General features: G+C 45.9%; 1 protein-coding gene across 4 annotated transcripts in view; it reads right to left on the minus strand.

Annotated features, from left to right (window-relative positions):
- Positions 1–22,215, minus strand: part of ELMO1 (engulfment and cell motility 1) — a 2,216,232-nt gene that overhangs the window by 1,232,265 nt on the left and 961,752 nt on the right. For 2 of the 4 annotated variants that reach the window (XM_069613266.1, XM_069613264.1), the window contains exon 8: positions 1,123–1,158. The exons of the other annotated variants lie outside the window; for them this stretch is intronic. In XM_069613266.1, coding sequence (XP_069469367.1) covers positions 1,123–1,158 — 36 coding nt within the window. The remainder of the gene's footprint in view (positions 1–1,122; positions 1,159–22,215) is intronic. 4 annotated transcript variants of the gene reach the window in all.

The following is a 22,215-nucleotide window of genomic DNA, read 5'->3' on the forward strand; positions in this document are numbered from 1 at the left end:
CTTCCTTCAACCACACATACCTCATCGCCAGGCATATCTGTTATTAAATGCAAATCTGCATAGCCTCAAGCATGGAAAAAGTGGAAACACTTCCAGATGTTGGGTCTGTTTTTCCCCCCATGTCTGTTCTTCAACACATGTTCCTCCTGGGGTACTTTGCCACAGGTGGAAAGGCCACAAAACCTTCATACAAATTCACTCTAAATATAAAACATTGTGAACAATAAACTAGAAAAGTAGTGGTTTAAACCTTCATATCTTTTTTCTGCCAAACTTTTATGAAAATGAATTATGTAAGAACAAGGAAAAATTGGTAAACACAAGCATAAGAAGTTTTATTTTTCAACTTAAATGGTAAAATAAGGTCGCCACCAATGTCTGCATGCTCGAGTCAGCACTGTAGATGTTGCCTAAAGTCAAGAACAATCAGTGAGATAACAGAGAGCGACTCTCAAATATTGGCTAGTACAGTGATCGTATTTAGATGGGTTTGCCTAGCAGCAACAGTTTATGTGAAGTGCATTGAACTGGAAAGGTGTTATGGCGCCCACTAGCAGCGGCAGCTCATTTCAGCGGGCATGCAGTCCATAAACAGCACTGCAGGGGTGGGGATTATGAAAACTGACACCGAGGATCACTCTGCAAATACAAAGTCAAGAATGCAAACATGAGGTCACATTTTACAGATGCAATATGGTCCCAGCCACATTACACAACCAGCAATTACATTTGTGCAAGGCTCTGCAATACATGTGGTGTTTCATGAAGTCATATGTTAACTCAATACACACGTTTAAGCCTGAGCTTCACAACTAATCTGAAACAAGGAAAACAGTATGTTACAAGTCTATAAAGGTCAGTAGGCTTGCCAATGTTAACAAGCAGCCCAAGAACCCACGTGGCCAGCTAAGAAACTCCCTCGTTGCAATGCAACACCCAGTGCCAAAAGTAAAGACAAGCTCGGCGAGAAATCAAGCAAAGAGGAAATGAAAATGAGGATGTTATGCTTACTTTGTTCAGAGACGGCGAGTGCGTAAAGAAATAGGCTTACTTTTAGGGCCAAATGCAGACATGCAAAGTAAAGCGGAAGTGTACAAAGTGGTGATGCAATCACATCCTTACCAGGGCTTCATAATCTTCTGCAATTTCTGATATCGTCTGCAAAAATTTAAAAACTTGCATGTGAGGATACGCGTTTCAGAACATCTGCACTCATGTGCCTAGGCACACCCTTTTATCCAGCTAAGCATTTTAAGAAGCCCTGACAGCGCTTGGCAGACACAGCAAGTACACATTATATTTGTAGAATGTACAGACATTTCTAGTAAGGTACAGAGAAGCAAACACCACTGTGGAGTGTTTCTTGGGCACTACGAAAGGCTATAGCGGTGTAATGTTCTCTTACATGTCCACTTGTTTCTTTCAAGCTCAGTGCTTCATGCGTGGGGGTGTTTGCTAGGGCTCAGCCCTGGCACTTATTTCTGAGCGCCGGCACTTATTCTCTCAGACTCCGATTGATTATGAAGTAATGATAGCCAGAGCCTCCATCAACCCCAATGAGCAGGTGCGAGATGTAGTTTAACCCCAAATGTGGCGGCACTGCGGGATGCAGCTGTGAGTGGTGGCAGCAATGGTGGGAACTGTCCACCTGCAGTGTCACAAGCGTGCTAGAAAATATTTGGGCCCTAGCACTTATTTTCTTACAAATTAAGCGCGGATCAATCACATTATTGGAGTTAAATTGTTTCAAAATCATCTAGGTTTGGTAGCTACAGTGCGGGAACATAGTGATGTGCCTAGGATCACAAAACGTAGCCAAATTTGGAACCCAGGGTTAGAGGCCGGGTCTCCAGGTCACACTGCCATCGACTTAGCCACTGAACAAAACCTTCAAACAAAAGTACCATATGGCAAATAAAAATACAGTAAATAATCATGTATCATAGCGGCAAATAGGGGGGGGAAGCTCAAATGCCCGAAACATGAAAGCGATGCAGTGTTCTTTGCAGAAAACGTACGCAATTCTGCATGAGGACCACACGCATGTATTATTGCATGCCGAACTGTGCTGGTGAGATGGGGGGAAAAGAGTGAAAGCAGACAAGCAATCAGAACAAGGTGTGAGCAGAATATTCTGTGCAAATACGTGGGAATCCCTCTGGATTCTGCTCAGCCCACTGCAAAAGAGCTTTAAGTGATCTGCACGCTTTCAATGCATGGTGGTCTAAGGGCAAAGAGGGCCGTTTGGCTGCAATAAAATGCATTTGAGCCACTCAAGATTTGGTAAAAAGTCATGGCCAATGATCGGTCAGAAAGTCTTAGTTACTTACCTGTAACTGTATTTCTCCAGCATTGGTATCTTTCATAGATTCAGATGCTTGAATATTCCCCGTCGTCAGACTGGGAATCCTCGGTGATAAATGTATTAATAATTTGTTTTTTTTTTTTTAAATATACACACATTGCTACCTAGCAGTGCATGTACATAGCCCATTATGGCCTATGAGCCATTTCATTGTGTAGTCCCTCCACCTCACTTTGGTCCTTTATGGCCCCAGCCAATGAGGTGGCAGGGCTTAAGCTCCGCCCCCGGCAGCCATCTTTAGATTTTGAACCGTAGAGATGACAGTATGATGGATGCCGAGCATAGAAGCAGCCTCTCAGGGGAGGCGGGCGGGCGCATGTGAATCTATGAAAGATACCAATGCTGGAGAAATACAGTTACAGGTAAGTAACTAAGACTTCTCCAGCATTGGATCTTTCATAGATTCAGATGCTTGAATAGAATACCAAGCAGTTAAAACATGCCACCATTATATATATATATGCATAAATATAGAAAAAACATATTTCTGATCAAACCTTTACCATGCAGCAACACAACGGTTACATACTTCGGGAAAGGTGGGAAAGGAGGCTGGTCCTACCTTATACAAAGAGATGGCGGAGCACTGCCTGTCCAACTGCAGCTTCTTTGTTGGTATCTTCAGTCAGGCAGTAGTGTTTGGCGAAAGTATGCAGAGTGCTCCACGTGGCGGCTCTGCATATGTCCTTCAATGCCACCCCTGCGTGGAATGCTGTTGACGCCGCCCTTCCTCTGGTGGAGTGCGCAGACGGCGGTCTAGTTAAAGGGTCGCCTTTCAACTGATGGCAGTGGGTGATGCAGGACGATACCCAACGTGCCAGACTTTGTTTAGATATATGCTGACCCTTGGTACGGCCAGAGAAAGAAATGAATAGCCGGTTTGAGGAGCGGAACTCCTTGGTTCTTTGCAAGTAAAACTTCAACACTCTAGCAACGTCTAGAGAATGTAATGTTCTTTCCGCTTCAGAAGCGTGATTCTGGAAAAAGGTTGGTAAAACAATGCGCTCAGTGAACGACATCTCCGAAAGTACCTTGGGGAGGAACTTCGGGTGAGGCCTTAAGATGACGCGGTCCTTCTGGAACAAAGTAAACGGGGGTTCAGAAGACAAAGCTTGTAACTCACTGATCCTTCTGGCTGATGTGATGGCTATCAGGAAAGATGTCTTCCAGGACAAGAATTTCATTTCGCATCTGTGTATGGGTTCGAAGGGAGGTTGCATGAGGGCTGTTAAGACGGTGTTGAGGCTCCAGTCCGGAACTGGTGTAGGTGTAGGCGGATAAGTACGCATCAGTCCTTTCAGGAAGATTTTAACCGCTGGTAAGGAAAGTAAGGCTTGCGTCTCCGCGGTTACTGTGTAAGCCGCTATGGCTGACAGATGGACCTTGATAGAGGACAGTGAGAGCCCTGACTTAGCCAGGTGCAACAAGTAGGGCAGAATCTGATTAACCGAGGCCGTGAGGGGATCGATTGCAGAGGTCTCGCACCATTTGGAAAACCTGGTCCATTTCCTGGTGTAGGTGACTTGCGTGGACGGGGCTCTAGCGGCCCTGATGATATCCCAGCATTCTGATGGTAACTTTAGGTGCATCAGTTTGCGCTGCTCAGGAACCATGCTTTGAGAGACAGGCTCCTCGGGTCGTGGTGGAGGACCTTGCGGTTCTGTTGTGTCAGTAGATATTGATGTGTCTTGAGACGAATCGGGGGTTGACAGGATAGAGGCCTCAGCGTCGGGTACCAGACTTGCCGTGCCCAATCCGGTGCAATTAGAATCAAAGAACAATCCTGTTCTTTTACCCTGCGAAGTACCCTCGACATGAGGGGAATGGGTGGGAAGGCATAGAGGAACTTCCCCGACCAATTCACTGAGAACGCGTCTCCCAGTGATTGGTGCTCCGGGTATCTTGAAGCAAATCTCTTGCATTTTTTGTTGTTCCTGGTGGCAAAAAGGTCGATCTGCGGATGGCCCCATAAGGCAAATATCCGTTGGGTTTCTTTTTCGTCCAGCTCCCACTCGTGGGACGCTGTGTATTCTCTGCTTAGCCTGTCCGCTAGGACATTGTCCACTCCTGGAAGATGCTCTGCCCTGATCTGCACCCCGTAGTGCAAGGCCCATGCCCAAAGCTGTTGGGCTTCTTGCGACAGGATCTGTGACCTCGTGCCTCCCTGCTTGTTTGTATAGTGCATGGAGGTCGTGTTGTCTGTCTGGACTGTAAGAACTTGACCAGCTATCACCGGTAGGAAGGCTTTCAGCGCCAACCTTACGGCCCTGAGCTCTAACACGTTGATGTGGAGCTGGGACTCTTGTGTCGACCAAGAGCCCTTGGTTTGGAGGTCCGCAAGATGAGCGCCCCAACCTGATAAGGAAGCGTCCGTCCTCAGCAGAAGGGTCAATGTCGGTGCTTGAAACGGCATCCCCTGCAGAAGATTCCTCGGAACATTCCACCATCGAAGGGCCTTGTGCAACGTCGATGGAATCTGGACAATGTCTTCCCAGCCTCCGAAAGCTTGTTTCCATTGGTGGTCCAGAGCTTCCTGCACAGGTCTCATGCAAAGCCTGCAGTTTGGTATGAGGAATATGCATGATGACATCATGCCCAATAGGGATTTGTAAGAGCGTACGGATGTTGTCTCTTTCTGTAGGAAGTTCGAAGTTGAGCGTAGAATCGCTGCTATTCTTTCTGCGGATGGCCTCACTCTGGGAATGCTGGTATCGAGTTCGGCTCCCAGGAAGAGAGCTACCTTGCTGGGAACGGGGCAGGACTTTGTCTGGTTTATGGAGAAACCTAACTCTTTTAGGAGGTCGACAGTCCTCGACACTGCCGAGCGAGCCTTTGCAGCGGAACTTGCCTTTATCAGCCAATCGTCCAGGTATGGAAAAACGTCCGTTCCTGCCCTCCTGAGACTTGCCGCTACCGGCGCCAAGCATTTTGTGAAAACTCTCGGAGCCGATTTTAGCCCGAACGGGAGCACTTGAAACTGAAAGTGAAGCTCTCCCACCGTGAACCTGAGGAACTGCCTGTGCGCTGGATGGATCGGTATATGGAAGTATGCGTCCTCCAAGTCTAAAGTGGCTAAGAAGTCGTGCTTGTTTAACCAAGGTAGCACCCCTTGTAAAGCTACCATCTTGAATGTTATGCGCTTGATAAATTTGTTGAGTGCCCTCAGGTCCAAGATGGGTCTCCATTGACCGTTTTTCTTTCTGACGAGGAAGAATCGGGAGTAGAAACCTTTTCCCCTCTGAGAATAAGGAACTGGTTCTACTGCTGCCTTCTGGAGCAGTTTTTGCACTTCGGACATGACCTGTCTTAGCATATGCACTCTGCGAGATGTTGGAGGCAGGGAAGGAGGTTGGTCCAGAAATTCTAAGGTGTGACCCTTTCGGATCACCTGCAACACCCATTTGTCCGATGTAATTGATTGCCAGCGCTGGAATAACTGGCTCACCCTTCCCCCCACCGGGGTGTGGTGAAGAGGGGAAAAAATTGGTCGTCAGTTTTGCTTGCCTTGTGACTTCCCTTGGGCGGAGCCACGTCTGCCTCTATGGGCGTATCTGTTGGATGACTGATATTTATTGTCTTGGTACGTGCCGCCTTGTGCTTTTTGACCATACGAGGAACGACCGTATCCTCTGAACTTGGAAGATGAGCCTCTAAAGGGACGAAAAGACCGATGGTCCTTACTTTTGTCCTTTAAAGAACTGATGGCTCTGGCTGTGTCCGTGTCTGTCTTGATTCCCTTCAAATGATCGTCTATCTTCTTTCCAAAGAGATCTTGTCCATCAAACGGCATGTCTAATATCTGCGCCTGGACTTCAGGTCTAAAGTTAGTAGCCTTCATCCAGGCCTGCCTTCTGAGCACTGTGCCGTGCGCCATCTGCCTGAAGCCTGATTCGGCCACATCAACCGCTGCGTCGATCATGTGATCCGATGTTGCTTCACCATCCGCGATTATCGATTTTGCCTCCTCCTGGAGCTCTGGTGGTAATTGTTTCGCCAATTTAGACATGCAGAGCCAAAGCTCGCGATCGAACCTTGCGGTCATGGCCAGCGCATTGCCCGCTCTGATTGTAAGCGATGCAGAAGATGATACTTTCCTGCCCATGGCTTCCAGTTTACGTCAGTCCTTATCCGGTGGTGCCGACAACGGTGAGGAGGGGTTGGCGAGTTTCTTTCTGGCCGCCACTGTGATAACCGAGTCTGGTTTCGTATGACCTCTCAAACAAAGAGGTGCCGAATCCGGAGCTTTATATTTCTTTTCTGGCCTGGACACCAGCGCCGGAGTCGATAAGGGTGTGGATAGGATCTTGGATCTGGAATCCCAGATGGTATCGAGGAGAGGAATTGTGGTCACTGTCCTCCTTCGTTTGTCCCTGTGCTCATAGAGCACTGATTTCCTTTCCTCAGAAGAAACCTGAATTTTTTACCTATAATGGTGTGGAAAGAGACGAGATCATCCGGTGGTGAGGCCTTGCCCGGCGAGTCTCTCCTCCTGGGCTTCTCGACTACGTAGTCATCCCACTCACTGGATGCGTCTGGCTCCTGTGTTATTTCTCCTTCTTCTGGTTCCGAGAATTCTCTAAAAGGATCCTCCTGCCAGTCTGATACCGAGATGGTGGACGGTACCATAGTAGGGTCCACATCCGGAGATCGCGGTCTGTGCGATGACTGTGGCGACGGGACTCTTGTAGGTGAAGCACTGTGGGTGCTGCTCCTTGGTCTTCGAGCAGGTTCTGGTGATCTCATCCGTTTTTGCGGTCTACTCCTGTGAGGAGAACAACCAGATGTGCCTGGAATCGGAGATGACTCTCTAGGAATAATTCCTGATTCTATGGGATCAATCGGGATTTGCTTCTCCTTTTGCCGCCTGTAAAATTCTTCTACAATCCTCTGCACGGATAAGATGAGTATCGGGTCATGAGGGTATTCGGATTCTCCCGTGGACGGTTGCCAAGGAGGGCTGTATTGTTTCGGTAAGGGACCGGTGGACTCTTCCATCACTTCCGCATCAGAGAATTCTTCCTGAAGAATTACATCCGGAAGTTCTGCCATGTGACCCAAAGGTGAAAATTGCTGTACCAGTGGTTCAGTCTCAGTATTCTTCTCAATGACATTGCTTTCAATGACAGGAGTTTCAAATGTGGAAGGCAGCAATTCCTCCGTAACTGCTGAAATTTGTGGTGCCGCTGAAGGTGTTATGGACGATGCTATCTTCGTCGACAAGCATCCCGTATGAGATTTCGTCGACGACTGAGATTTTCCCGTCGACGAGGGCTTCGCCGTCGACGACTGAGGTTTTTCCGTCGACGAGGGCTTCGCCGTCGACGAGAGCTTCGTTGACGAATGTGGAATGCGTTCCGTGGACGACTGCGTCATGGATGAATGCTTCGTGGACGAGTGGTGTTTCTTGCTCGTCGACGATAGCTTCGCGGTCGACGTGTCCGATGACGATGATCTTATTGTCGACGATGTCTTAAGCGTGGTTGTCGTCGTTGCTGGTTTCGTCGACGGTATGGCCGATGACGGGCCTTTACCTTTCCCTTCATTCGTGGGCGGTTTCCCCGCCGACGACTGCCCCCCCCCCGTTTTTTGCAAACTCCTCCTTACCTCTGGAGGCAGATTTTGCTGACTTGTTTTGGCTTGGTAAGTCAACTGGAGGCAGAAAGGGTATCAATTCCAGCTTCCTCTTTTTGGACTTAGGAGAGGAACTCCTTTCCACTGAAGAGGCCCTTCTCTTTGAAGTTTGTCTCTCAGATGGAGTGCTGGATTGGACAGGAGCTGTTCTGACAGACTCTTCGTCCGAAGATTGATCCCTGGATTCCAGGTAAGAAACAAGTCTTCTATGCCTGTCATGAAGGGTCTTGGTGGAAAAGGTTCTACAAATCTCGCATTTTTTAATGTCATGTGGGTACAGACAATAAATGCAATGCTCGTGGGGGTCTTTGTTGTAAACCAATTTCTTTTTGCACCTCGTGCAGTCCCTGAACAGGGAAGGCTTCCTGACAGCCTGAGGTGCCTCCATTTCTGAAGAGAAGTTCAGTCGACGATTTTGAGAGGAAAAACAACAAGTTTTGTCTCCCAGGTTAATTGGAAACAAAGCCCCTGAGAAGGGGAACAAAATGGAATATATTTACCAAATATATTCCACACAAAAGTAGAAAGAATTTGAAAAAGCTCAGAGAGCTTGAGGATTCCCTGTGTCTGTTAGACTGCGGTGAAAAATCTAAAGATGGCTGCCGGGGGCGGAGCTTAAGCCCTGCCACCTCATTGGCTGGGGCCATAAAGGACCAAAGTGAGGTGGAGGGACTACACAATGAAATGGCTCATAGGCCATAATGGGCTATGTACATGCACTGCTAGGTAGCAATGTGTGTATATTTAAAATAAAAAATAAAAAAAAATGTATTATTAAATTTATCACCGAGGATTCCCAGTCTGACGACGGGGAATATTCAAGCATCTGAATCTATGAAAGATCCAATGCTGGAGAAGCAGGGCATCCTGACGAGTCAGGACTCCCAGAACATTTTGGAGCCTAAAGGGCCAACATGTTCCAGCCTCTCGCTGGGTGCAACGCCAACCAATCGGAGGTCACTGAACCCGTTTCTATACAGCCAGCCGGACTAGCAGCGATATGCTGCTCTGCGGTGCATTGCATGGGCACTCTACCCGGCTTTACTCAAAACAGTGATGGGAAACGTATATTATTGGCGTTAATGATGCAGGCTTAGGTGCTAGGCCTCCCACACACTGACAAATAATGGAAGGTCAAAAATGCCCCTTCCACTTCATGACATCCTCTTGCCTTCCTTCAACCTTCTTCCAAATAAATAAAGAAAACCAATTAAATACATTATTTTGCTACCCATTTAAGTAGCATAATCATGGACATGTGAAAAGTACAAATAGGGTAAGCTGGGACACTTTTGGGTAGCACGGGTATGTATTGTGTGTGCCTGACCCATTTGCACATGCTTCCCCTGTTTGAGTCCATCGTTCCCCTTCCGCACATGCCGTGCCACACAAATCTGTATTATACTGCTCCTCTGAAGCCACAGTGTGGTGGTGACAGAGAGTGAAGCAACAGCCAGAAAGATTCATTGCCTTGTCACAAGCCAGAATTCGAGGATATGACTCACTTCAAGAGAGAACACACATTTACATACAACTTAACAGAGGAAAAGAACCTTCATATCTGTAGCAGGTCGAGACGCTTCTGTCTCGGTTGACTTCAACCTGGCTTTCTTCGATCCTCCTCCAAGAAATCATACCAAATCGTGTAAAGTTTTACGTATTTGGGTAAATCGTACAGACAGGACACCACCTTATTCTAGCAAGGAAACCCTTTGTCCCCCTTTTTCTTTAGTGAAAATAGCCATTGAAGGGTTTGGCTATTCCTTCCCGACTTCAGAAGACCCCATGTGGGGACAGTTAACACTGTGCACAGATGACAAATGCCTAACTGCCCCTCCCTATCTCTGGCAGGATTGTCTGCTAGAATAACAATACATGCTGTGTACCTGCTTGCGGATCCTGCATCGTTTTGAGAACTGGGGAATCCTAGGCCAACAGACAATGCACCCTAATCATTAAGGCACACTGAAGACGCATCTGCCACAGCTTCAGCTATAACCTGGCACTTGATGCGGACAGCCTTCACATTCCTTGCCCTTGGGGTAACACAACTCCTTCTAATTTATAATGGAAGCCTCGGTCTTAATGCTTTTTCCCCCATGCCCATTTTGTTGCCTGTACATAGAGCTTTTCAATGCGATCTGCTAGATATTAGTACAAAAAAGGAGCCACAGAGATTGCAGCGATGTTGGAATGCCATCCTAACTCCGCCACCCTTCTCCCTACAACCTACATTCTTTCGCCATCGCATGCATCTCACCCACCCACCCCCTGCTGGAGCCTGTGCACCCTCTTAAAGGCAAAGAGATGGTGTGCCCATCTCTGTGGGGCACTTTGAGGAATCTGCATGCCAGCTCGTCATCTCACTGAGCTCCCCTTGAAGAGCCCCTTGCAAGGTTTCAGCATCATTCAGAAACTGAGGTTATATGGAACGGTCTCAAAACCAGGTGAGGGAGACGGGTGACGGGTGCAGAGAATGCCTTTTGCCTGTGGCTGCATGTGCTGTGGAATATGGGATTCGGGCCTCTTGGAGACACTGGGTAGACATCTAGCACAGACAACCAGGGATTCTGCATCTGGCCAGATTGCCTGACAAATGCCACATATGCCCGGATGGACAAGAGTTCCAGCAGGCCAACAGAATGCTTCTGCTGAGCTACAGTGAGGTTTGAGACGGGCTGCCGACCCAAATACTGAGAAACATAATCCCATTCCTAAATCAGCCCACTCTCAGAGACTAATGGTTGTGCCTCCCATAACTCTTATCACTCTGCTTATGGTAATGAGCGGAGTCGCCAGACTGTCCGCCTACGGCTGGCAAAACAAAATCCATCACTACCATCCAATAAGAAACTCTGCACTCCTGACTCCAACCTTTTAAGAATTCCTTTGCCCAGATACAAGAGTAAAAGAGGAGGTTGACGCTTCTCTGGTATTGGCCCTCTCCCTTGGCACTCCCTTCCAAATCATCTTAGAGCCATTGACTCTCTCATGCCATTCAAGACTTCAATTAAAACCTTACTCTTCTAATCTGCCGGCTCTCCTCCACTGTTCATTGCAACTCCCACCACCTGCTGGCCTCCTTTCTTCGTTTTAATTCTGTCTTCCCCCATGAGGACTCCTTAGTTGCCTCTTCCTTGCCAAACACTTTCTGTCAACAAGAGGCAACTCGGTTTGCATGCCAAATAAAAATAATCTGAGAGCTGCAATGGAATGCTCTTGAGTGACCACAAATAGCTCAAAGTTTTAATTTGTAAAGGCCTTGTTAGCGGAGGTCAACACCTCATGTGACAAGCTTCTATGTTCATCTGTGGAAAGTGGTAAAGTACTAGACTACACTCATGAGTCATCTGGCAGGGAGAGAATGGCTAAGTCCATGGGTGAGCTGCCGATATCTGCAAAAGATACCAAAACAAAGCTCTGCTGGTATCCTTGGGTGCAACCATTCTCAAATGACAAATCACCTTCATGACGGTGGGAGTGGGCGGGAATTCATATAGTGTGAGATCTGCCCAAGGATGAAGGGAAGAGTCTCCCCCCCCCCCCCTTTGCGGGTCTCTACCTCCTACCTTTCCTACCCAAACAGACTTGCTGCAGTTATGTCTGTGATGTCGAGACTTGACTATGTGAACTCCATTTAACTAAGAGTTCCGACATACCAACTCAGCAAACTCCAAAGAGCCCAAAAGGCTGCTGCAAAACTGCTCCTAGCCCTGGGCCAAAGAGGCCGCATCTCACCAGCTCTCCAAACTCTCCACTGGCTCCCAGTCAGGCAAAGGGTCACCTTCAAGACCCTATGCATCACTCACTGAGCAGTGCACAAGACCGGCCCATTATACCTACAAGAAAAGTTAAAACCATACCTCCCATCCCACACCCTAAGATCAAGCACTGCCCTCCTTCTAGTGATTCCAACCACTAACTCGGTCAGGATCGGAGGATTTGCTTTCTCAACCTTGGCCCCAACTCTGTGGAACTTGCTTCCCCCTCATATTCGTCACACACAAGACTATATGACATTCCGCAAAGCTCTAAAATTTGGCTCTTTCCGTAATACCAATGATGACCATCTGAAGTGACTGAACACTAGCAACCCGATGACTAATGCTCAATAAAATCCAGAACAATGTCATCAATTAATTTGTGTATTACCTCGCTAATAAGCGACCGCATGACTGAAATGCGGAATATCAATCTCCTTAAATCAGAACTCCACACAAACACTGACCTTCCATATCACTATGCTTACTCTCCACTCTACACCGTCACACAATTAGAATGCAGCTACACCCCTCGTTCAGTTTGGCCTAGCTGCTCACATACAAACATTACCTCCTGAACACCTCATCACTCTAATAAAACAAAGCTATATCCCATGACAAACCGGCCTAGCTGCACACATAAGCGTCCTACAGGCCCAACGCAGCCAGAACCCAGTCTTGGTGTCCACCCATCAGAATGCACACATTCAACCAATTTCAATACCTCGACATCTAGCGCTAGTTTGCAGTTACCATCAGGCAATTACATTTAATGCACACATAACTGGTGCACTCAAATACCCTATGACACCCCACTCTCTCAACTGACCTGGACTACGGTACCCAAGGGTGTTCAACCTACCAGTGCTTTGCGGTCATACCAATGATATTTAGAGCGCTATATAAATGCCAAATAACAAAAATAACAATATGCACAAGCCAATAAGAGATTAATATGCAAACGGACATTGTGAAGAAGGAATGGCAGAGAGCCTGTAGGAACTAAGAAAGAGGCCTTAAATGGCAGATTCCAAATGTTTCACCATAGAATTCTGACAAGCGCTTACAATACACTAGGCCTTATCCAGTCCTATAACAATTCGGTCCACAATGAAAAAACTGCAGATTTTCAAGGGTCACATATTTTCATCTCATTTAGGAGTGTTGGCCATTGTAGGCATTTTGGGAAATGATTTTTGAAAAACATGCAGGAAATGCTATCTGTATGTTTGGCGGGGTCCCTAAAGAGGAAACGTCTAGCATTATTTCCCTAAGCTCTCGAAGATTTTTTTCAGAGCTCTCCAAGACAGCGAAAGGTTTTAGTTTAACACTTATTCTTGCAAAGCACTGTATGCTCTGAGATGGATGCCGAAAGGAACCACATATTACACAGACTTAGTGAAAGTGCTCTCTCTATCTGCTGGGCACACGAGGAAAGCTATTGAGATTTAGCACACCGAAAACAACAAACATATTATATACAGGAGTCCTAGAGATTATACCGAGTGGCAAATAATGGATGGGCAGCTGTGAGTGTGACGAGGCCAGCGCATTGGCCTTGTCCAATGAGAGGGATGGAGACGATAAACCCGCTCCAAACCCCATGCCAATGTGCATATGTGTAGACCCACAAACCCCTCCTTCCTATGAGGTTCGGGTCCGCACCTCAGTGTGGTAGCCAGTATAGACTTCTAAGTATCCATTGTTTAAAAGGCTTCTCCACACCTCAAAAAAGCGCCACACTGAGTATTTGTAAAGAGTAGGTTGGTTTATTATATTAAATTGAAAATGCCCTTTACGGATAACACGTGTTTCGACACACCAGTGTCTTTTTCGAATCAGGGCTGGTGGCAATGCTGATAGGTAGCATAAAGACAGTGAACATATAGCAAAATAGACGGATATGCATTACAATCATAGGTCATGATAAATCAAATTAAACAAGACCCATAGCGAAAAAACAAATCATGGTGTGGTGTAGTCACAGAGAAAAAAGCAGAGTGAAGGGTAGGTAGGTCAAAGGTAAGTCATATTGAGAAAAAACAAATAGACAAAAACAAATGACAAAAAACACAAAAACGTTATTAGCAAATAAATAATCAAAAGAAAAAAGGACAATTGCTTGAATGATTGACATTTTTGGAGATTTTTGCCCTTGTCGGCCTTACCTAAATCTCAAATCAATCCTTTTGATTTGAGATTTAGGTAAGGCCGACAAGGGCAAAAATCTCCTAAAATGTCAATCATTCAAGCAATTGTCCTTTTTTCTTTTGATTGTCGAAACACGTGTCATCCGTAAAGGGCATTTTCAATTTAATATAATAAACCAACCTACTCTTTACAAACACTCAGTGTGGCGCTTTTTGAGGTGTGGAGAAGCCTTTTAAACTTTTGCTCTAAGGGGTCGGGGTCACCAGTGTCCCCCTTTCTTGCCCCACACAACCTGCGACACCTTCTCGAATTGAAACAATAGTTGAGTTGTGGTACAGCCTGTTTCTAAGTATCCATGACAACGGAATGCTAGCCGGGGATTTTAACAGTAGGCACACGCTGTCCTGCACGCGGAACACTTCACGAGAAGGCGTTCAACTCAAAAGCCTCTCCCAGACACAGACTGCGATCAGTACCTGATGGCTATCCCTCCATTTTAAATTACGAGTCTTCCTGCCGCTTTGAATATTCACACGCACACTCAGACCAGAAAACATTCAGGGGTTACCGTCAACCACAGGGTCTCAACTCAATTATTTTGGAACCAGGAAAGCGCAATTAACTACCTCCTACCCAAGTGTGTGAAACAAGACCCAAAAAGATTGGTTCTCCACTTCCGGCTGCCAACAGTTCAAAGCCACAGTGGACCCAGAAGGAAGGGTCTTCAAGCCTTGCCGCTGTGACATATTCACAATTGTGGCCATACCACATCCCATCCCTACACAGGGGTCCTTCGACCTGCCCTAAGAAAGGCGTTTAAAGATTCCAACATCCACGTCATGCCGAAACATGTACCAATGCCCATGAGATAATTAGGGGCACTGTCAAACTACCCAAATTGAATCATTCACGTAGGCAGTTTTGTTAGACTTAACCATTGATTGATCGTGTCTCAACATTCAGGGTAATGACAAACGTACCCTGTATGAGGATGTTTCAAGCATAAAGACTGTTGAATTATGTACATCAGTTTAGGGTAAAGCAGAATACACCCTATAGACTAATCCACCGATTTACAATTTCTTGTGAGTAACAATCACTGTATGCTCTTTTGTGTATTTCCTCAGAATTGGATTTATTTGTATTTTACTTGACTTTGGCCCTCATTACGACCCTGGCGGAAAGGGTTTTACGCCAGCGTAATGCATGGCGTACCTTTCCGCCTTACTACGAGTTCCCGTAGCGCCATGGTGGTTTTTTCGCCTGGTTTTTCCGGGCGGAAAAATCCATGGCGCTACGGGACCTGTTGTTAATTACGTCACCGTAATTTACGGTGGCGTAATTAACGCCTTCCCCACTCCCATTATACCCTATGGGGCAAAAATGGGAATGGGGAAGGGTAAATGGGGATTGGGGACTTACCGCCCCGCCAAGGTCGGAATGGGGTGGTAAGTCCGCCAACCCCCATGGCGGAGTTGGCAGCTCTGCGCCATGGACCATGGTGCAAATTGCACCATGGTCCTCCGCCAGGGTCGTAATGAGGGCCTTTGTCATTTATATGAGTATATTGGGTGATGATTCATATCATTAATTTTTGCCTTTATTGTTTTGATTCTACATTTATTTTACAAGTTACACCTTGTAATATATGTTTTTTGTCGACATAGCTCGCCACCACACAAATGTTAATAATAAAACAAATCTGTGATTGAAGAACACTATGAGATACTCTTTGGGCCTCATTACGAGTTTGGAAGTAGCCATGGTGCTATTAGCGCCATGGCTGCCTCCAAAATCCTGTCCGGGTTCCTTGAATGAGGAATTACCGGGTCATTCCAACCTTGGAGGACCCGGTAATTCCTCATTCAAAAAACCCATCCCCATTGAGCCCCCATAGGGGATGGAGCTAATAACGGGCACGTTATTAGCTCCCTGATCCCCTTGCGGGACCCGCAAAGGATGACTGGTCTGACCAGACGTTCTGAGCGGGTCCTGCAAGGGGACCTCGTAATAGGGCGGAATAGGTTTACCAGCACCAGCACCATTTCTTGTGCCGTTAAACCCATTCCATCCACCTCGTAATGAGCACTTTATTAAATCTATTAATTAATTAGAATAGCTGCAACACATTACGCTGTGGTGCATCGTAGTTATATTTGTTGTTCTTTTGGCCAGTGGAGACTTGGCATGGGAGACCACATTGGAGGGCCGCTGACGAGATGACGGTGGCCGAGGGGATAGATGGAACAATGGCATGTAGGCTGCGGGAAGTACCGGGTACAGTGGTGGCTCTGGGAGTTGGACGAGGCGACCAGCTAAGGCAGAAACAGCACCTACCCTAAAACGAGATCCTCCGGGACCGGCCCTGCAGCACGACCCAGGGCACCAACGTTGGGAGACACCCACACCTTGGGAGAGGGGGATGCTGCGGCCAGGCCCACAAGCATTCTGGGTGGCACATCACCTGCCGGCAGCCAATGCTAGGTGCAGGAGCAGCAGAGAAAGGGAGATGGTCTGGGTGTCCGTGGTGAACTCACCTGTGGACAACGAGCAAACCCTTCGCCAACATCTTGGAATTCCAGTGAGAGAACCCTAAACAGGAAGGGGATGGGAATTTAATGCCGCTTTGCAACCACGTTTCACCTTAAACACACCCCAATGCCAGGAAGGTACTCCAGATTGGTTAGGGAAAGAATACCAATCCTGGGAGGAAGGCAGGGGGATTGGAGTATTTAAAACAGGGTGAGAAACTGGGGAGTTTGGGTTATTTGGGTGAGGTCAACGGCGAGAATGGAGGTGGACCAAGAGACCAGGGAAGAGACAGCATGTGGCATAGTTTCTATGAACAAGTGTGGTACTGGAGAAGCAGTGGAGGAGGGTCTGCAGTGTGAATGTGGGTGGATGGGATACAAATGTGAAGAAAGGAATAGTATAATGAATGAATGTGAGAAGAAAAATGCAGAGTGAAAGGGTGATGACAGTAATAGTAGCAGTAGTGTGAGGTGAGTAGTGGCAGTAGTGAGAGGAGAGTACTGTGATGAGAGAAACAGGAGTAGAATTAACATCAAAGGCTGAAGGCAGGAGGAAGGCAGAGTGAAACATTGAAGGGACAGAAGGTTGGTGGGGGGAGAAGGAGGAAGAGGTGGAATAGAAGTGATATGAGAGAGTGAGCGGGTTTGAACTTTGACGATTCCAACAGAGAACGTGAAAAGCACAATCCCAAACACCTATAGAACATAAAGCGGGGCTCGAGTAGGGAGAGAAAGAAAGTCCCCAAGTGATGTAAGATAGCCAACATTTAGGGAGACCATCAGTAGAAAAAGGAAGATAATAGACAGTAGGGGCAGTGCATTTTATAATTGAAGGAGGGTAAATGTTTCCCTCAGACATGCAAGACCAACTGAGCATAGCAAGGGAGCCCGAATCAACCCGGAGCAGGGGAGGAGGGTTTTAAAAACTAAATGGGTTAAAATGGTGTATTTTCTACCACACGTTTTGTGAAAAATTAGACAAAAGCCACAACGTTTGCAATCAGTTTTGTATGGAGAACATGCACAAATTCACTCCATGAAAGACACCAACAGTTCCCAGGAGCTTTTTTCAAAACATTTTCCTGATGCCTTTGGCCACAATGTATGCAAGCATAAACAACATTCTAATGCTAGCTGTGCCCATACATATGCATGCAGACTTAACGTATTACCATATAAGAACTTACTCATGTTGCCTTGTGCCAAACTGGTTGCACCAATGAAAGCCAGTCTGCCAATGTAATGACTCATGTTTGGTTTACCCTCGATTCACAGTAGAAAATACCATGCCACAAAGTATAGCTAGCCTGGCTGAACCCAAGTATGCCAGTCTTGCTACATAATAGCAATAATCATGTTGGCTTTACCATTGATGCCTGACAAGGAAACATACCTGGAAGTTCCTATGAATCCCACAGAAACCAACATCCTATTATGCCAGTCATATACATTCTACCGAAGATACACAAGAGATTGCTGAAACCTCCAGGACGACCCATTGTAGCGGTGACCAAGAGCATTTTGGAGCCCCTGGGAAAGTACTTAGACAAAATTATTCAACCACTGGTCCAAGAAACATCGACTTATGTGAAGGATTCAATGCATTTTTCACAACAATTGAAGAATGTCCAGTTTGTGAATGAAAGAGATACAATGTTTACCATGGACGTGACATCTCTGTACACAAACATTGCCCATGAAGCTGGATTAGAGGCAATAGAATGGCTTATTCTCAGAACTGAGAAATGTCAAGGTGACCGACTATTCGTCCTTACTCTCTTGTAACTGGTTCTCAACAACAATTTCTTTAAATTCCAGGACGGATTCTTTGTCCAAACATCTGGTACAAGCATGGGGGCAGCTATGGCACCATGCTATGCAAATGACTTTATGCACTATCTAGAGCATGAATATGTCTTATCCTCACCAAGATGGATGAGACATTTATCTAGGTATGTGAGGTACGTTGATGATGTCTTCGGTATATGGACAGGACCCCGGGATGAGTTGGATGATTTCTTCGCAATGATGAATGGAATGAACCCACGCATCAAGTTCACTACAGAAACAAGCACTACCAATATTCATTTCCTTGATGTGGAAATATATGTAACTGCGGCCAAACTGGAAACTAGGATTTATACTAAACAAATGGACAGGAACAGCCTTTTACTTGCCACCAGTTTCCATCCAAAACGAACTATTGACAGCGTTCCTCTGAGCCAATTCTTAAGGTATAGAAGGAACATTTCCGATAATGTGGAGTACGAATGACAAGCAGGCTTGTTGGCAACGAAATTCACATCAAGAGGGTATGATGCCACATTGATTTTGGATGTATCAAGAAAGGTTGGAGGCATAAATCGTGACACCCTATTGGTACCTAAGCCAACTAAACCTGGAGAACCCTTGGTATACGTCACTACCTACTCAGTGCAGAGTGCTCGTATCAAGAGGACCATAAAGAAGAATTGGCTAATGTTACAGTTGGACCCCCAATTACAACATCTGTTTCCAGAACCCCCCACGTTTGCCTACAGAAACAGCAAGTCTCTAAGGAGGAGCTTGGTAAAAGCTGAAGTGACTTTGCCGAACACGATACCTCAGTTCAAAGGAACAACGCCATGTCACAATTGCCAGCATTGTGGCAACATCATTAAAGGTGATTACATTACGCATCCCCACTCAGGCAAACACATACAGTTGAGACACTCATGCACCTGTGATGCACAGAACGTTATCTATGCTCTTAAATGCCCCTGTGGACTCTATTACGTAGGGATGACAACGAGGAAAGCCAAAACAAGATGGACAGAGCACAAGTCAAATATACGTACTAAAAGCTCGAAATCACCTGTTGCTATCCATTTTGCAGAGGCGCGCCACACGGTGGCCCAACTCAAGTGTGTTATCCTAGAACAAGTAACATCAGGGAAGAGAGGGGGGGGATGTGCAACGAAAATTAGCACAACGAGAAATCCTGTGGATAGAACTTCTGGACTCTCTGCACCCCCGGTGCATGAACCTTGAATTTGACTTAATGTGTTTTGTATGATGACATTGGCTTAATGTGTTTTGTATGATGACATTGGCATTGAGACTTGGGAATGTTAAAATGAAAAATAACATCAATTGCAGATTTTGGCAAAAGGAAACTTGCTGGTGGTTGTTGCTTTACCATGGGGCGATTCAATGTAACGGATGCTCCATTTAGAATCATGATTGGGGATCAGTTTGGATTACTATTTTACATCTCCAACGACTGTGTCGTGATGTTTCACATGTCTGGATTGTGCTTACGCTCCATATGTAACTCTTGATTGTTGTTGATAATGTAATTTACACCTTACTCTGCTATACCACTGTCTCTGACTGGGTGGGTTTGCCTTCGTTGATCCGGCTACACCATGTAGGTCTCATGATGGTATCCACCTACAAAGGTATAATGTACCCCTAAGATCCATTTTAATTTAGGAAGCTCCCATCAGCCATATTGGCCGGAGAATCTTTATTAGTGTGGATTGGGTGAATGGTTAATAACTCCGTGCCAGATATTCCACTGCTTCGTGCAGAGGCTATGCAGTTGACTGAGACCCAGGTTTTAAAACTTGATGCAAGATGGGGGTGCCCAGCGTACTTGCCGATCTGGTAGTGCGCTGTTCGCCCCCACTTGCATCTCATTATCAGAGGGTTGGCACTTTTGAATGTGCCTTTAGGGACTCCTTGGGGACCCGGTAATTCCAGAGATATAAAGGTGTTCCTTTGAACATCGTGACTAGAAAGCGTTTGTCGTAGCTATGACAACGCTTCCGAGTACATGAACGCCCATACAAAGATGGCCAACACTGAGAACGGCCCCCATGCGCATGCGCGGGGTTGCTGAGGTTACACAGCATGCCAATTTCTGTTGGGCTGCTGTTCTTGCAGCACTCGGCGTTCACTGTGGATCCTCCGTTAACTAGGTAAGGTTACGAGCTCCTTAGCCTGTGTACGACTGTACAAACTCCCTTAAACTAATTTGGTGATGCCCTTGAGCACCCGTTCACGAACTTATGTATTCTAACATCTGTTCACGAACGAACGTCATTTCGAGTGTAACCTATACACCCGTTTTTTCATTCCAGGGTCCTCACAGCCGCACTCTGCCGCTTCCCAGTCTCTGGTGCCTCGCTATCACAGATTGGGTGAGTGGATTATTCTGACCATACAAGAGTCAACTGTTTAATCAGTGGACTAGTGTTTTGAATATCTTGATATTTACCCTACCCATATTCTTTACCTTTTGATAGGTCAGAATTGAAATAATGCTTCCCCCGAAGTGAGGTTAGTAACTCTTAAACCACCTGGTTTCCAGCTAGTTTATTTAGCCCCGGTTGCTATCTACTTATAGATAATGTACCTCTCTAATTTTCCATAGGTCAAGCCTGTTAAGAATTGTCTATTGCCCAAGAGTAACAATTAAAGAGAAGCCCCTACCCTGAAGATGGATCGCTCGATCCGAAACGCGTCGGTCATTTGCAAAGATTCGCAAAATAAAGGGCTTCACATGTGTGAATTGATTTCTCACACAACAATATAACTCAATTTGTGGATTATAATGTAACACTGTATTCAGTGCATGATGTTGTAAATGCCTATGAAAACAGTTTCATCAGATTGTTTAAATTGTGGAAATTAATGATTTTTGTTGGAAATGTATTTTGAGTTCTTTAATTTTGAAAAAAACAGATGGGCCAATTAAAATGAGCCTTATCTCGAGAAATTTGTGCAAACATGGTCTCATTTTTGAGGATTTACTTTATTAAAAAATTCTGTAATACGATTTGTTTTAGATATTAACGAAAAATCGCAATAACATGCTTTTGATTAGCTTGTGTTAGGAAGTACACTTTAAATAATTGGACTGTGGTCCGATAGGAGTGCATTTGGGCTTACTGCTTAGTAATAAGCTGTTCTGTTTTTTGTGATAAAAATACCATGCCACAGTAAGAAAATATAGCTTGACTGGCTGCACCAAAATAGGCCAGTCTAGCAACGTAACAGCACTCATCATATTTGTGTTATGTCCAATAAGAAAAACATGCCACCTAAGACATTTCAGCTAGACAGGCTACACACAAAGTATGTCAAGTCTAGCTAGGTCATAGCACTCTTTTTTGCATTACCCTTTACCCTTGACACCCAGTATTAATGCCAAGGCTGCCAGTAGCACCTCCCAGTCCCAAAATAAGAGGCCTGCTCCCCCTCATACACTCGACACAGGGCAGGCACATACATGCTCTCAGTCGCACAACATACACTCTCTCATTCAACAAATCATTCATACAGACAACCATCTTGAATTTTTCCTAGTTGCAAGCACTGGATTTTGAAAGATCCAGAATGGTCCATAGCCTCCTATCCCACTTCCCCTCCAGGTCCATCCTCCATTGGGATATCAAAGACGTGAGAGTAGAAACCCCCCAGTGGATCTTGGGTGGATACTTCTTCCATTGCTCCCATGTGCAATCACATTTGACTCTTCTACACCATGTCCAATTACTGTTTTTTCAGGTTTGGTTGGTTAGTCTGAAACTCCCTGGATGCTACTAAAAGGGTCCACATGTCTGAGGTGATGCATTTCCAGTGTGGGATGTAGTTTAAAACTCTACCACTCAGTGCTGTGTTATGTTACCAGAGCTGGAGGAGGAATCAACTTGTAGGTTTTGTCTGACGAGATTAAGGTCAAAGAGAAGAACCTCTTTGCCATTCTTTTCTTCTTTCTCAACTGGTGTAA

This window comes from Ambystoma mexicanum, chromosome 5p, assembly GCF_040938575.1.
Source record: "Ambystoma mexicanum isolate Mex_15411 chromosome 5p, UKY_AmexF1_1, whole genome shotgun sequence".
In the NCBI taxonomy this organism is placed as follows: domain Eukaryota; kingdom Metazoa; phylum Chordata; class Amphibia; order Caudata; family Ambystomatidae; genus Ambystoma; species Ambystoma mexicanum.